Genomic DNA, 14,594 nt, shown 5'->3' on the forward strand with positions numbered 1-14,594 from the left:
TCCTTAAGGAAAGATGCATTTGGGGGACTTCCCTGGTGGTCTGGTGGGTAAGACTCCGAGCTTGCAAGGCAGGGGGCCTGGGTTCGATCCCTGGTCCAGGAACTAGATCCCGCATGCATGCAGCAACTAAGAAGCCTATGTGTCACAACTAAGACCTGGCGCAGACAAAATAAATAAATAATTTTAAAAAAAGAAAAGAAAAAAAAAGACACACTAAATAGCCCCCATCACCAGGCCGCTAGCCTTAAAAAAGAAAAAATGTGTTTTTAAAAGCTTGATTAAGTGTTTAAAACACCTTGTAAACTGTAATGCTTCATATCTATATCTCTGTAGCCACAAAGACACACACGGAAGTATTTGACAAGGAATAAACAATTGTCACAGGAAATGCTTAGATGTTATGTATATCCTAAAACTTAAGCTAAATTCAACAAACATTAATAAGACGTACCAGGTTATGATGTTAGTTGCTGGAAGTGTTTAAAGATAAATCCTTAAAGCAGGAAAGTAATATAAGGTTGTACCCTGTGTATACTACACAAGGGTGCCATATATAAGTGAGTACTACTCACTTTGTAGATATTTTAGTTTTATGTATTTGTTACAGCAATTTTCTGTTAGCAGCAGTGCTTGTAAATATCATTTATTTCTGGAAATTTTTCATGTATTATTTCTTTGATAACTTACTCCCCTCTGTTTTCTCTGTTCTCTCTGGAACATACCAGTATACATTTGAATGGTGACCTCCTTCCTCTAATTTTCTCGTCCTTTCAGTCTCATTTTTCATTTCTTTTTCTTTTATTCCCAGTTTTTTCTTTCAACCCTTCTAGTAACCTTTTAAAATTTCTGCTCTTGTGTTTGAATTTCTAAGAATTCTTTTTCATTCTCTAATTAAAAAAAAAAATTCCCGTCCTTGTTTTATGGATTTTTAAATAGCACTGAGTTTATTGATTACAGTTTTGCTTTTTCTTCCTGTCTCTACATTGTTTATTGCCTTTTTTGTTACGTTTATTAAACTTATTGTGAAATAGTTTTTGATTTATAAGAAATTAAAAGAAAATTGTACAGTGAGTTCCTGGGTACTCTTCACCCAGCTTCCCTCAATAATAACATCTCACATAAGTGTATCAAACTAGGAAAATGACATTGATACAGTACTATAAGTGACTATAGATATCAGTTTTTATACGTGCTTTTTCTGGTATATATTCTGTGATAGTTTATCACATATAGATTTGCGTAACTACCACCACAATCAGGATATAAAACTTTTGCATCACCACAGAGAAACTCCTGCATGCTACCCCTTTAGAGTCATACCCATTCCCCATCCCTAACCTCTGACAACCCCTGATTTGTTCTCCATCACTGTAATTTTGCCATTTTGAGAATGATATATAGATGAAGTCAGATAGGATGTAAACTTTGGGGTTTGGGTTTTTCATTCAGCATAATGCCTTTGAGATCTATCGCATTGTTGAACATGTCAGTAGTTTGTTCTTATTTAATTTCTGAATACTATTCCATTGTATGTATGTACAACAGTTTATCCATTCAGAGAGAGGCATGGTTTTTGTTATAAACTTTGCAATAATTGTTGGATTTAAAAAATTCTATATATATTACTTTAGTTTTATTACTCTCAACCCCCATAGGAGTCCGTAGTTTCACTGAACAAAATGATAGACACCCTAAAATTTCTCTTTAATTCTTAGGAACCTGTCTACCTTTGGAAGCTGTTCATGTATTTAGAATATTTAAACAAATTAGGTGGCAAAGTCACATGTGGAAATTCATGCAGAATTAATATTCTAAAGTTTGATATAAATAGATACTTGCTTCTGAGAGTCACTATTTTAGTAAGATTTTTAAACTTTTGGAGAGACTTTTTGCCTATTGATTTATCAATACTTTATGCTTCAAAGCATGATTCTTCTTTTTGTAGAATTATTTTTTTTTTATACAGCAGGCTCTTATTAGTTATCCATTTTATACATATTAGTGTATATATGTCAATGCCAATCTCCCAATTCATCACACCACCACCACCACCACCACCCCGTGCCACTTTCCCCCCTTGGTGTCCGTACGTTTGTTCTCTACATCTGTGTCTCTATTTCTGCCCTGCAAACTGGTTTGTCCGTACCATTTTTCTAGATTCCACATATATGCGTTAATATATGATATTTGTTTTTCTCTTTCTGACTTGCTTCACTCTGTATAACAGTCTCTAGATCCATCCACGTCTCTACAAATGACCCAGTTTCATTCCTGTTTATGGCTGAGTAATACTCCATTGAATATATGTACCACATCTTCTTTATCCACTCATCTGTCGATGGGCATTTAGGTTGCTTCCATGACCTGGCTATTGTAAATAGTGGTGCAGTGAACGTTGGGGTGCATGTGTCTTTTTGAATTACGGTTTTGTCTGGGTATATGCCCAGTGGTGGGATTGCTGGGTCATATGGTAATTCTATTTTTAGTTTTTTAAGGAACCTCCATACTGTTTTCCATAGTGGCTGTATCAGTTTACATTCCCACCAACAGTGCAGGAGGGTTCCCTTTTCTGCACATCCTCTCCAGCATTTGTTATTTGTAGATTTTCTGATGATGCCCATTCTAACTGGTGTGAGGTGATACCTCATTGTAGTTTTGATTTGCATTTCTCTAATAATTGTGATGTTGAGCAGCTTTTCATGTGCTTCTTGGCCATCTGTATGTCTTCTTTGGAGAAATGTCTATTTAGGTCTTCTGCCCATTTTTTGATTGGGTTGTTTTTTTGATATTGAGCTGCATGAGCTGTTTATATATTTTGGAGATTAATCCTTTGTCTGTTGATTCGTTTGCGAATATTTCTCCCATTCTGAGGGTTGTCTTTTCATCTTGTTTGTAGTTTCCTTTGCTGTGCAGAAGCTTTGAAGTTTCATTAGGTCCCATTTGTTTATTTTTGTTTTTATTTCCATTACTCTAGGAGGTGGATCAAAAAAGATCTTGCTGTGATTTATGTCAAAGAGTGTTCTTCCTATGTTTTCCTCTAAGAGTTTTATAGTGTCCGGTCTTACGTTTAGGTCTCTAATCCATTTTGAGTTTATTTTTGTGTATGGTGTTAGGGAGTGTTCTAATTTCATTCTTTTACATGTAGCTGTCTAGTTTTCCCAGCACCACTTAATGAAGAGACTGTCTTTTCTCCATTGTGTATCCTTGCCTCCTTTGTCATAGATTAGTTGACCGTAGGTGCGTGGGTTTATCTCTGGGCTTTCTGTACTGTTCCACTGATCTATTTTTGTTTTTGTGCCAGTACCATACTGTCTTGATTACTGTAGCTTTGTGGTATAGTCTGAAGTCAGGGAGCCTGATTCTTCAAGCTCCATTTTTTCCCCTAAAGACTGCTTTGGCTATTCGGGGTCTTTTGTGTCTCCATACTAATTTTAAGATTTTTTGTTCTAGTTCTGTAAAAAATGCCATTGGTAATTTGCTAGGGATTGCATTGAATCTGTAGATTGCTTTGGGTAGTATAGTCATTTTCACAGTATTGATTCTTCCAATGCAAGAACATGGTATATCTCTCCATCTGTTGGTATCATCTTTAATTTCTTTCATCAGGGTCTTTTAGTTTTCTGCATACAGGTCTTCTGTCTCCCTAGGTAGGTTTATTCCTAGGTATTTTATTCTTTTTGTTGCAGTGGTAAATGGGAGTGTTTCCTTAAATTCTCTTTCAGATTTTTCATCATTAGTGTATAGGAATGCAAGAGATTTCTGTGCATTAACTTTATATCCTGCAACTTTACCAAATTCATAGATTAGCTCCATTAGTTTTCTGGTGGAATCTTTAGGATTCTCTGTGTATAGTATCATGTCATCTGCAAACAGTGACAGTTTTACTTCTTCTTTTCCAATTTGTATTCCTTTTATTTCTTTTTCTTCTCTGATTGCCGTGGCTAGGACTTCCAAAGCTGTATTGAATAATAGTGGTGAGAATGGTCATCCTTGTCTTGTTCCTGATCTTAGAGGAAATGCTTTCAGTTTTTCACCCTTTAGAATGATGTTTGCTGTGGGTTTGTCATATGTGGCCTTTATTATGTTGAGGTAGGTTCCCTCGATGCCCACTTTCTAGAGTTTTTATCATAAATGGGTGTTGAATTTTGTCAGAAACTTTTTCTGCATCTATTGAGATGATCATATTGTTTTTATTTTTCAATTTGTTAATATGGTGTATCACATTGATTGATTTGCGTATATTGAAGAATCCTTGCATCCCTGGGATAAATCCCACCTGATCATGGTGTATGATCCTTTTAATGTGTTGTTGCATTCTGTTTGCTAGTATTTTGTTGAGGATTTTTGCATCTATATTCATCAGTGATATTGGTCTGTAATTTTCTTTTTTTGTAGTATCTTTGTCTGGTTTTGGTGTCAGGGTGATGGTGGCTTCATAGAATGAGTTTGGGAGTATTCCTTCCTCTGCAATTTTTTGGAAGAGTTTGAGAAGGATGGGTGGTAGCTCTTCTCTAAATGTTTGGTAGAATTCACCTGTGAAGCCATCTGGTCCTGGACTTTTGTTTGTTGGAAGATTTTTAATCACAGTTTCATTACTTGTGATTGGTCTGTTCATATTTTCCGTTTCTTCCTGGTTTTGTCTTGGAAGGTTATACCTTTCTAAGAATTTGTCTATTTCTTCCAGGTTGTCCATTTTATTGGCATAGAGTTGCTTGTAGTAGTCTCTTAGGATGCTTTGTATTTCTGTGGTATCTGTTGTAACTTCTCCTTTTTCATTTCCAATTTTATTGATTTGAGTCCTCCCTCTTTTTCTTGATGAGTCTGGCTAATGGTTTATCAATTTTGTTTATCTTCTCAAAGAGCCAACTTTTAATTTTATTGATCTTTGCTATTGTTTTCTTTGTTTTTATTTCTTCTCTGATCTTTATGAATTCTTTCCTTCTGCTATCTTTGGGTTTTATTCGTTTCTCTTTCTCTAGTTCCTTTAGGTATAAGGTTAGATTGTTTATTTTAGATTTTTCTTGTTTCTTGAGGTAGGCTTGTATTGCTATAAACTTCTCTCTTAGAACTGGTTTTGCTGCATCCCATAGGTTTTGGGTCGTCATGTTTTCATTGTCATTTGTCTCTAGGTCGTTTTTGATTTCCTCTTTGATTTCAGTGATTTCTTGGTTATTTAGTAATGCACTGTTCAGCCTCCATGTGTTTGTGTTTTTCACGTTTCTTTTTCCCTGTAATTGATTTCTAATCTCATAGTGTTGTGTATCGATTTTGGAATATTCAACCAGTCTTGCATTTTTGGTACAAAATCCTTTAGACCTTGGTGTATTGACATTTTTATATATTGCTGTATGGAAACTACTAAAATTTTGTTTAAAATATTTGCATCTATGTTCTGAGGGATGTAGGTTCTGGTAATGTCTTTCTCTGGTTTTGGTATCTGGGTAATGCTGGCCTCATAGAATGTTAGGAAATATTATCTTTTCTTCAATTTTCTAGAAGAGTTTGTGTAGCATTGGTGTTATTTCTATCTTAAATGCTTGGTAGAATTATCAGTGAAGCCATCTTGGCCTGGAGTTAGAGGGTAAGTTCTTAACTATAAATTCAAATTCTTTCATAGACATTCAGCTGTTCACTGTATTTGTTTCTTCTGGAGTGAGCTTTGGTAGTTTGGAATTTGTCCAGTTCTTCTGAATTGATGAATTTATTTGCATAAAGTTGTTTATAATATTTTATCTCTCTTTTAATACATGCAGACTTTGTAGTGAGGTCTACTCTCATGTCTGATATTGGTAATTTGTATCTCCTCAATTTTTTCCCCAGTTTGCCTGGAGATTTTATCAATTTTAATGATGTTTTCAAAGAACTAGCTTTTGTTTTCATTGATTTTTCCCTATTCTTTTTCTGTTTTCTATTATTTTGACTTCCACTCTGATCTTTATTAATATTTTATAGTTTCTTTAGGTTTAATTTGCTCTTTGTCTAGTTTCTTAAGGCAGAAACTGAGGTGATTTTTTTCTTTGACCTTCTTTTCTATCATAGGCATTTAAAGCTATAATTCTTAACTACTGCTGTAATATCATGCCATTCCACAAATTTTGATACACTGGACTTGTTTCACTTCAGAATTTTCTCTTTTCCTTTCTGATTTCTTTTTTGCTTTCTGGGTTATTTTAAAAGATTTTATCTAATTTCCAATATTTGGGAATTTTCCAGGTATCTTTCTGTTATTGAATTTTAATTTAATTTCATTGTAACCAGAGAACATACTTTGTATGATTGAATTCTTTTAAATGTATTGAGACTTGTTTTATTGCACAGAATATGGTCTGTCTTGATAAATGTTCTGTGTGCATACCAAAAGAATGGATTTTCTGCTCTTGTTGGGTGAAATGTTCCGTAAATGTCAGTTAGGTTAAGCTAGTTGATAGTGTTGTTCAAATGTTATTCATCTTTACTGATTTTCTGTCTGCTTGTTCTGTATTTATATTTGTTTGTATCTGCGGCATGTGGGATCTTTCTGGACCAGGGCACGAACCCATGTCCCCTGCATCGGCAGGTGGACTCTCAACCACTGCGCCACCAGGGAAGCCCTGTACCTTTATATTTAAAGTTTGATTCTTGTAGGCAGCATATAGTTGGGTCTGGTTTTTATATCCAGTGGGATAATCTCTACCTTTTATGCCTTAGACCATGTATATTTAATGTGATTATAGATATGGTTAAGGTTAGGTCTATCATCTTGCTATTTATTTTCTGTTTGTCCCATTTGTTCTTGTTTCCCTATCCTCTTCCCCTTTCTTTTGGCCCTCTTTTGGATTAATTGTATCTTTTTTATGATTTCATTTTATCCTCTATGTTGGCTTATTAACTATAATTCTTTGTTTCTGTACTTTAGTGGTTGCTTTAGAGCTTATAATATACATCTTTAGTTTATCACAGTTTACCTTCAAGTGATATTAAATCATTTCATGTGTCATATAAGAGCCTTATAATAATGTACTTCCACTTCTCTCTTTCCAAACTTTGTGCTATTTCCAGTATTCTTAATTCCTTTGTGTAGATTTGTATTTTCAACTGGTGTTACTGTTTTCTTCCCCCTAAAGGGTGTCTTTTAAATTTTTTTACAGTGCAAGTTTGCTCATGATGAATTCATTCATCTTTTTTGTGTGTGTCTAAGAATGCATTTCCCTTTTATTTATTTACTTTTAATAAATTTATTTATTTTATTTATTTATTTTTGGCTGCGTTGGGTCTTGGTTGCTGTGCGCAGGCTTTCTCTCATTGCGGCGAGCGGGGGCTACTCTTCGTTGCGGTGCACGGGCTTCTCATTGTGGTGGCTTCTCTTGTTGTGGAGCATGGGTTCTAGGTGGGCGGGCTTCAGTAGTTGTGGTGCGTGGGCTTCAGTAGTTGTGGCTCGCGGGCTGTAGAGCGCAGGCTCAGTAGTTGTGGCGAATGGGCTTAGTTGCTTCGCGGCATGTGGGATCTTCCCGGACCAGGGCTTGAACCTGTGTCTGCTGCATTGGCAGGCAGATTCTTAACCACTACGCCCCCAGGGAAGTCCCTCCCTTTTATTTTTGAAAGATGTTTTCACTGGATGTAACAAGTGTAGGTTGGCAGGGGTTATCATTTTGGTTTGGGATTTTATTTTTTATTAAAATGTGTTTGGGATTTGTTGTGCGTGTTGCACCTATGGGTTTGTAGTTTTAATTACATTTCAAGACATTTCTTCAGATATTTTTCTCTTCCTCACCTTTCTTCCTTTATGGACTCCATTTATACCTATATTAGGGCACTTAAAGTTGACCCATAGCTCACTCATGCTCAATTTATTTTTCTATAAAGAATATTATATTCATTTTGGATATTTCCTACTGCTGTGTCTTCAAATTCATGAATCTTTTCTTCTGTAATGTGTAATTTTCCATTAATTCCATTGAGTATATTTTTTATCTCAGATATCATTTTTGTCTCTCGAAGTCTGATTTGCATCTTTTTAGTATTCTACATCTGTATATAACTTTTTGGAGGAATATGGTTATAATGGCTGTTTTAATGTCTTTATTTCTAATTCTAAGATATGTGTCAGTTCTGGGTTGGTTTTAGTTGAGTTTTTTCCTCATGGGTTATGTTTTGCTCCCTCTTTGCATACCTCGTAATTTTTAACTGGATGCCATACGTTGTGAATTTACCTTTTTTGGTTGCTCGATATTTTTGTATTCCTATAAATTTTCTTGAGCTTTGTTTTAGGATTCAGTTTACTTACTTGGAAACAATTTGATTCTTTCAAGTGTTGCTGTTAACATTTGTTAGATATGACTAGAACAGTGCTCAGTTTAGGTCTAATTATTTCCATTTCAGAGCCAAGACCCTTTAGATTCTCCCTTCAGTGCCCTTTTATGAGGTTTTCCATCCTGACTGGGGGAAACAGGCCCTATTCCTGGCTCTATATGAGTCCTGGGCACTGTTTCCTCTAATTCTTTGAGTTGGTTGTTTCCCCAGCCTCGTCAAGTTTCCTCACGTGTACGTTGATTGGTACTAGGCTCTGCAGATCTCTGAGGTTTTTCTCTCTGTGCTGCTGTCCCCTCTCTGGTACTCTTTCCTTAGAACTCTAGCCACCTATTGTCCCCGGCCTCTCAGCTCCATATCCTTAACTCAGAGTCCATCAGCTTCTGCCTGGGTTTTGCCTCCCTGTGTTTTATTCTGGAAACTCTTCTTAAGGTAGTAATTTTGGGCAGTTGCTGGCCTTATTTATTTTCTATCTTTCAGGGATCACTCTCTTTCTTTTCCAAATGTATTGTGTCTTGCCATTGTTTCATATATTTCGTTTTTGGGTTGTTTCAGACAGGAAGGTAAATTCAGTCCTTGTTTCCCTGTCTTGGCTAGAAGCAAGATGTTGGGGCTGGTGCATTCTTCATCTCCTTACCTGTTCTCAATTCACGTATCCCAAACTCTCTTAGATGCAACATGAAGCAGAGTTATCCCCTGTGAACTTGCTTGCCCTCATTTTTGTTTGCACATATTATTTTTGCCCTTAGAGTGCTTTCCTGCTCTAAAATTATTTAACTAAATAGAGTAGGACATAATTAGTCTTCCATGACATCTGATTTTGAAGGTCTGATTCAGAGTACATTCCATTTGAGAATGAAAAGAAAGGACAGGAGTGTATTATGACACCTTTTGCATTGATTTAACATCTAAACAGTTTAGAAATGAAGCCAATATTTCAGCAGAATGCTTAGCAGCATTTAGTCTTTCAGCTAGAGAGATGTCTAGTTGAAATCCTTATTTAATTAATCAGTCTGCTTGGCCCTTACCGAACATTTATCCTGCATTTGCCTTAGTTGTAGTTGTGTTTGTACCTTGTCTGTTAAATTATCAATTAGATTCATATTTAGAAAATGTGTTTATTATTAGCACATTTAAAACTTAGCATCTAGAATAATTTAAGGAGTTATTTTTTCCAATATATAATCCTTATTCTATTATTGTGGATTCCTTTCTTTTTCCTACTTTAGGACACGAGCCAGAAATTCCATTGTTCCTACTCTGAAGGTTTTTAACCTGAAAGTAGGATCTTTTGATTTGTTCTATTTGAAGAAAAAAATTATGTTCCAAGGATGTGATCCTACTCTGATCTTTTTCACTAGAAGGAAGGTGGGAGTAGAGGGTTTTGTTTGTTTGTTTGTTTGTTGCTGTCTGTAGGTTTGTGAGAGACAAATGACTGATACAAGCTGGTAGGTTGCCTTTATTTCCATAGAAGTCACTCTTCGGGTAGTGACAAAGTCAGCCTTTTGTCTTTTTAGTCTGTTATAGTGAGATGACAGCGATTTTCATAATGAAAGAAACCACTAAAATAACAAAATGAAGTGTTGTAGCTAATAATCAGCAGAGGAGATGATCCTGGAACATTATCGGATTTAAAACTGAATCATCAAGATTAAATTTTTAACTGGTGTGGTTTTGGTGAAGGAGAGCAGGGTAACATTGTGGAGGGGGTACTGGAATGAATTGAAAGGATTAGGTTACAGGTTAATAGGGTATCCACTAAATTCTTTGTGACTCTGAGCAAGTCTTGTGATTTTGAACTTTATTATCTTCACCTGTTATAACTAAATAAACTAACATTTAATGGGTGATTCTATTGTACCAGGCACATTGCTGGTCAGCTTACTTATTATACTTCATTTAATCCTCATATTGAACTTAGAAAGTAAAAAGAATCTACAGCTTACAGATGAGGAAATGAAGGTTCCAAAATGTTAAGTAACATTCAACGTGTTGAGCAATTAAGTCTTAATGGACAATTGATTCTAAGTCTTTATTACTCTAAAGCCATGAAGTTCTTTCTATTCCTGTTTCTTCTGTTTCTAAAAAGCACTTTAATATTTTTAAACTATGAAGCATGTGTTTTGTTTGCTAAGGTGGTAAATTTCCACCTGCCTTAGGTCAGGCTCTCTCATTTTTGTTCCTATCAGTTTTCCTACTTGCAGTGTATTCTGATTATTAAAATCTTATTTGTTAGTGCCTGATTCACCAGTGATTTACAGTGATGTCTTCTTCATGTGAGAACTTAAAGCATTTATTATCTGTCACTCATTTATTAGTTATATATTTGAGATACATTTAGTCATTTTATATTTGAAATTTGGGATAGCTCTTGAATTGTTTACATTTCTGCATGTCCATGTATATAACTGCTACACTTAAATCATAAGCTCCCTGAGGGAGCTGCTTCTTTCTTGGCAGGTAGCACAGCATTGTGCACATAGCATATATAACTTAATAAGTAATTGTGTGAATGAATGCTGTCAACTAGAATATTTTAATCATCATTCCCAGTTATTCAGTTCTCATGGGCAAATTTATGTAGGATGTTTTCAAAATATTAAATTCTGTAACTTTACATAGTCAGTGCCGTTAGCTTTTTAGAAAAATGCTTTTTAAAATTTTTGAAGAGGGTTCAGTCAAAATCAAAATAGCATGTAGACTTATTTTGTCAGGGATACCAGTTACTTTGCCCATACCTCATAGTTCCAGAAGCTGGTGCTCTTTCCCTCCCTTTCCCCCTGACAATCAAGGAAATCAAAAGAACACTTGAGTAATATTTAAGAGGTCTGGGTGGTCTCTGCCGCCACCGCCGCCGCCGCCGCCGCCGCCGCCGCCGCTGCCGCTGCTGCTGCTGCTGCTGCTATTACTACTACCACTACCTCCTCTATTACTAACTAAAAAGTCAGTTAACCATTCTGGGCTTTGGCTTTCTCATCCTTAAAAGAAGACTGAATTGGAGTATGTGATCTTTAAAGACATAGTGTTCCAGAATTTTTAAAACCTGCAAGTTTAAAGTAAATTAGGTTTCAGAATTGTAAAGTAACATTTGATTCTTGCATTTCAAAATATTAGTAGCTTTATGTTAATTGGGGTTTTTTGGGAAAGCATTTGTGATTTCATGTTCTACTTTTATGGTTAATTTTCTTTTCTAATTTATCAGTGCTCCCTCACGTGTTGCTAAAGGAGTTGTTGAGCACACCAAAATGAGTCTACATGGTGCTAGTGGGGGACATGAGAGATCAAGAGATAGACGAAGGTCAAGTGACCGATCTCGAGATTCATCTCACGAAAGAACAGAATCTCAGCTCACTCCTTGTATTAGAAATGTTACTTCTCCAACACGACAGCACCATGTTGGTATGTAAAATCAACTAAGCTTCCCAGTGGTTTTTAAAAGCATGCATTTACCTTTTTTTTTTTTGGCCACGCCTCGAGGCTTGCGGCATCTTAGTTTCCCGATTGATCCTGGCATTGAAAGTGTCAAGTCCTAATCACTGCACTACCAGGGAATTCCCAATGCATTTACCTTTTTAATGCAGTAATAACAATGATTTGTGCCTAATACTTCAGATTAAAGTTAACTTCTTTCTTCTGTTCATTGCTTCTGTTTTAGCTTAGCTTGGTTCTTGCTGTGAAAAAACAGCTTATTAAATGAAACTTAAAAGTGAATTTCTTTTAATAGTCTGGGACAGTCTTATAAAAGAAATAATTTGAACAGCCTTTAAAACTGTAATATGTAGATTTAAAATTTTTTTTACGTGATTTTTATCTTGTGAGATATTGAGCAGTGGTTTATTTTAAAATAGTTTGTAGTGAATTATTGATAAGAATCCTTGTTAATCATATTAAAAAAGGAAGTGAAAGAGTAAGCATCGTAAGATAATTTATCTTGATTTTTGACAATATTTTAGATTTAATAAAAAAAATAGAAGAGGAAAAGGAAGGTGTGAAGTGGTTTTTTTTTTTCTCTTTTCTTGACAACTAGCTCAGGTCTTTTTCTTCCTTCCTACTTATTACTGTAAATGAATGCTATTACCCCAGGTAAATACATTGTGTGACTGTAAAACAGTAGTCTGAAGTGGAGGTACATAAACAATGTGAGCTTGCTGATTTTTATTTTCCACTCAGAAGTGGCAAATTAAATAATTTGACTTACTATTTGAGGTAGTTTCTGAAAACCTTGTATAAACCAAAATCATTTATATTAGGGTCTGATTATGTGGAGATGTTTTCAGTATCTAAGTAGGTCTTAAAAGTCAGACTAATACTGATAAGCTAAAAACCAACAGAAGTATAAATAAGAGTTGACAGTTTGTTATATGCAAAGTTTAGTATCTGGAAGGAGAATAGGAGATAAATTATTTTATTACTTTAGCAAATTTTACTTTTGGGATGCTACCAGCCTTGTGGAAATAGGCAATAAAAGGGAGGTGTCAGGGTATCTCTGGAGATACAGCAAACCTAATTATATAACCAGTAAAGCTGTACAGAGTGTTCTGAGTAGCTTGAGTCATGGAGGAATTTGGCAAAAGCTGATGAAACTGATGAGATGGAGGTATATTTTTAGGTCACCTTTAAAGTTTAGTAATCTAGCCTCTAAAGGAAACTTATCACAAAATCTTAGTTTTAATGTCCCCTTTGTAGACTATTGGAACCGCTAAAGAAAATTTTCTGACTTTCAACAATGTTTCCTATTAAAATTATACCTAATAATATGATCCTATAAAATTTTAGTAGTGCTTTATTCAAAAATGAGAATGAGAACAAAGCAGTATATCATAAGCTATTAAAACCACTTAATTTGCTAAGACATTAAGAGTCATTTGAAAACATAAATATACTTAATGTCTGCAGTGAAATTTTTTTCTTCCTTTGGGACCTTCCTTTTGTGAGACAAATAGCTGGTTTGGGGATTTCCTTATTAACATAGTAAGAGTCCAAAGTTTGTACTTTGTGTTTCCAGAATAGTGTTAATACTTTCAGTGTTTAGGAGAGTTAAAATTGTTATTAATCTTTTACTAACTTTTAATGCTTATTTATGTGACTTCTGAGAATATTCCTCTCCTTGGGTTTCTATATATTTTTAAGTAGAGCAATAATATAAAATTTACCTTACTTTTGATCTTAGTCTGGGTCAACATTAGTCAGCTATACATCTTTTTAAAAAAGTCTACAAAATTAATTTTTTTAGAAAACAATTTGATGTTTTAGCTTTCATTCCTAGAAAATAAATGAACATATATGATCTGGGAAAATTTATTTGAAATCAAAAAAGCAGAAATGCAGGGATATAAAACAGCTTTTCTAAATCACAGTTTTTAAAAGATATATATAAATCTCAAATTTTTAAAAAGAAAATTTGCATAACTTTGTTTAACATCTATATTTCAGAACGTGAGAAAGATCACAGCTCCTCTCGTCCAAGCAGTCCTCGTCCTCAAAAAGCATCTCCAAGTGGTTCCAGTAGCAGTGCTGGGAACAGCAGCAGAAACAGTAGTCAGTCAAGTTCAGATGGTAGCTGTAAGACATCTGGGGAAATGGTGTTTGTGTATGAAAATGCAAAAGAAGGAGCTCGGAATGTAAGAACGTCAGAACGAGTGACACTAATAGTGGATAACACTAGATTTGTTGTAGACCCATCCATTTTTACTGCACAGCCAAATACAATGTTGGGCAGGTTTGTATTGCTGTTCTTTGTATTATTAATTATAAATCACTTTAACATTGCTTTGGGTTTTTTTCATTTAAAGTTTTACAGTAATTCTCTGGTGGAATACAGTGTTCCTGCTGAGCTTTCGAGGTTAAATAATTTGCTGAAGTTAATCCGGCTAGAAAGTGGTAGAGCCAGATCTTGAACTTGTTTTTATTTCAAATAATCTTTGCTATACCAGTAGAAATAGCAAATATATTAGTTAAATGAAGACAGGACACTAAAAGATCTCTATAGGTTGAAAGCATAGATTGTATTTAACAAGGTGAATTTAACAGTGATAATGCTTCCTTCACTTAGGGCTCCCAAATTCAACCTCCAAATACAGCAGGTATCAGCATTTCATTAGCTGAAAAGTTAGCATGAGTTATCAATTTGATGTAGATACTTAAAAAAGAAATAATATTAACAAGTAGTTAGTAGAATGAAGGAGAGATAATTGTCTCTTAATCTGTACTAGTCTGGAGTAATAGATTAATATAAAGTTTTTAGTTATGGGAACCACAATCTAGAACTGATATAGACAATATGGACTCGTTATGGGAACTTCTGTCTA

At 34.9% G+C, this 14,594-nt stretch overlaps 1 protein-coding gene across 5 annotated transcripts in view; it reads left to right on the forward strand.

Moving 5' to 3' along the window:
- BTBD10 (BTB domain containing 10) overlaps positions 1-14,594 on the forward strand; it is a 71,854-nt gene that overhangs the window by 36,237 nt on the left and 21,023 nt on the right. For all 5 annotated transcript variants that reach the window (XM_030831466.2, XM_030831457.2, XM_030831461.2 and 2 more), the window contains 2 exons: positions 11,489-11,685; positions 13,720-14,005. In XM_030831466.2, coding sequence (XP_030687326.1) covers positions 11,532-11,685; positions 13,720-14,005 — 440 coding nt within the window. In that variant the 5' untranslated portion in view covers positions 11,489-11,531. The remainder of the gene's footprint in view (positions 1-11,488; positions 11,686-13,719; positions 14,006-14,594) is intronic.

Source organism: Globicephala melas, chromosome 8, assembly GCF_963455315.2.
Source record: "Globicephala melas chromosome 8, mGloMel1.2, whole genome shotgun sequence".
Lineage (NCBI taxonomy): Eukaryota > Metazoa > Chordata > Mammalia > Artiodactyla > Delphinidae > Globicephala > Globicephala melas.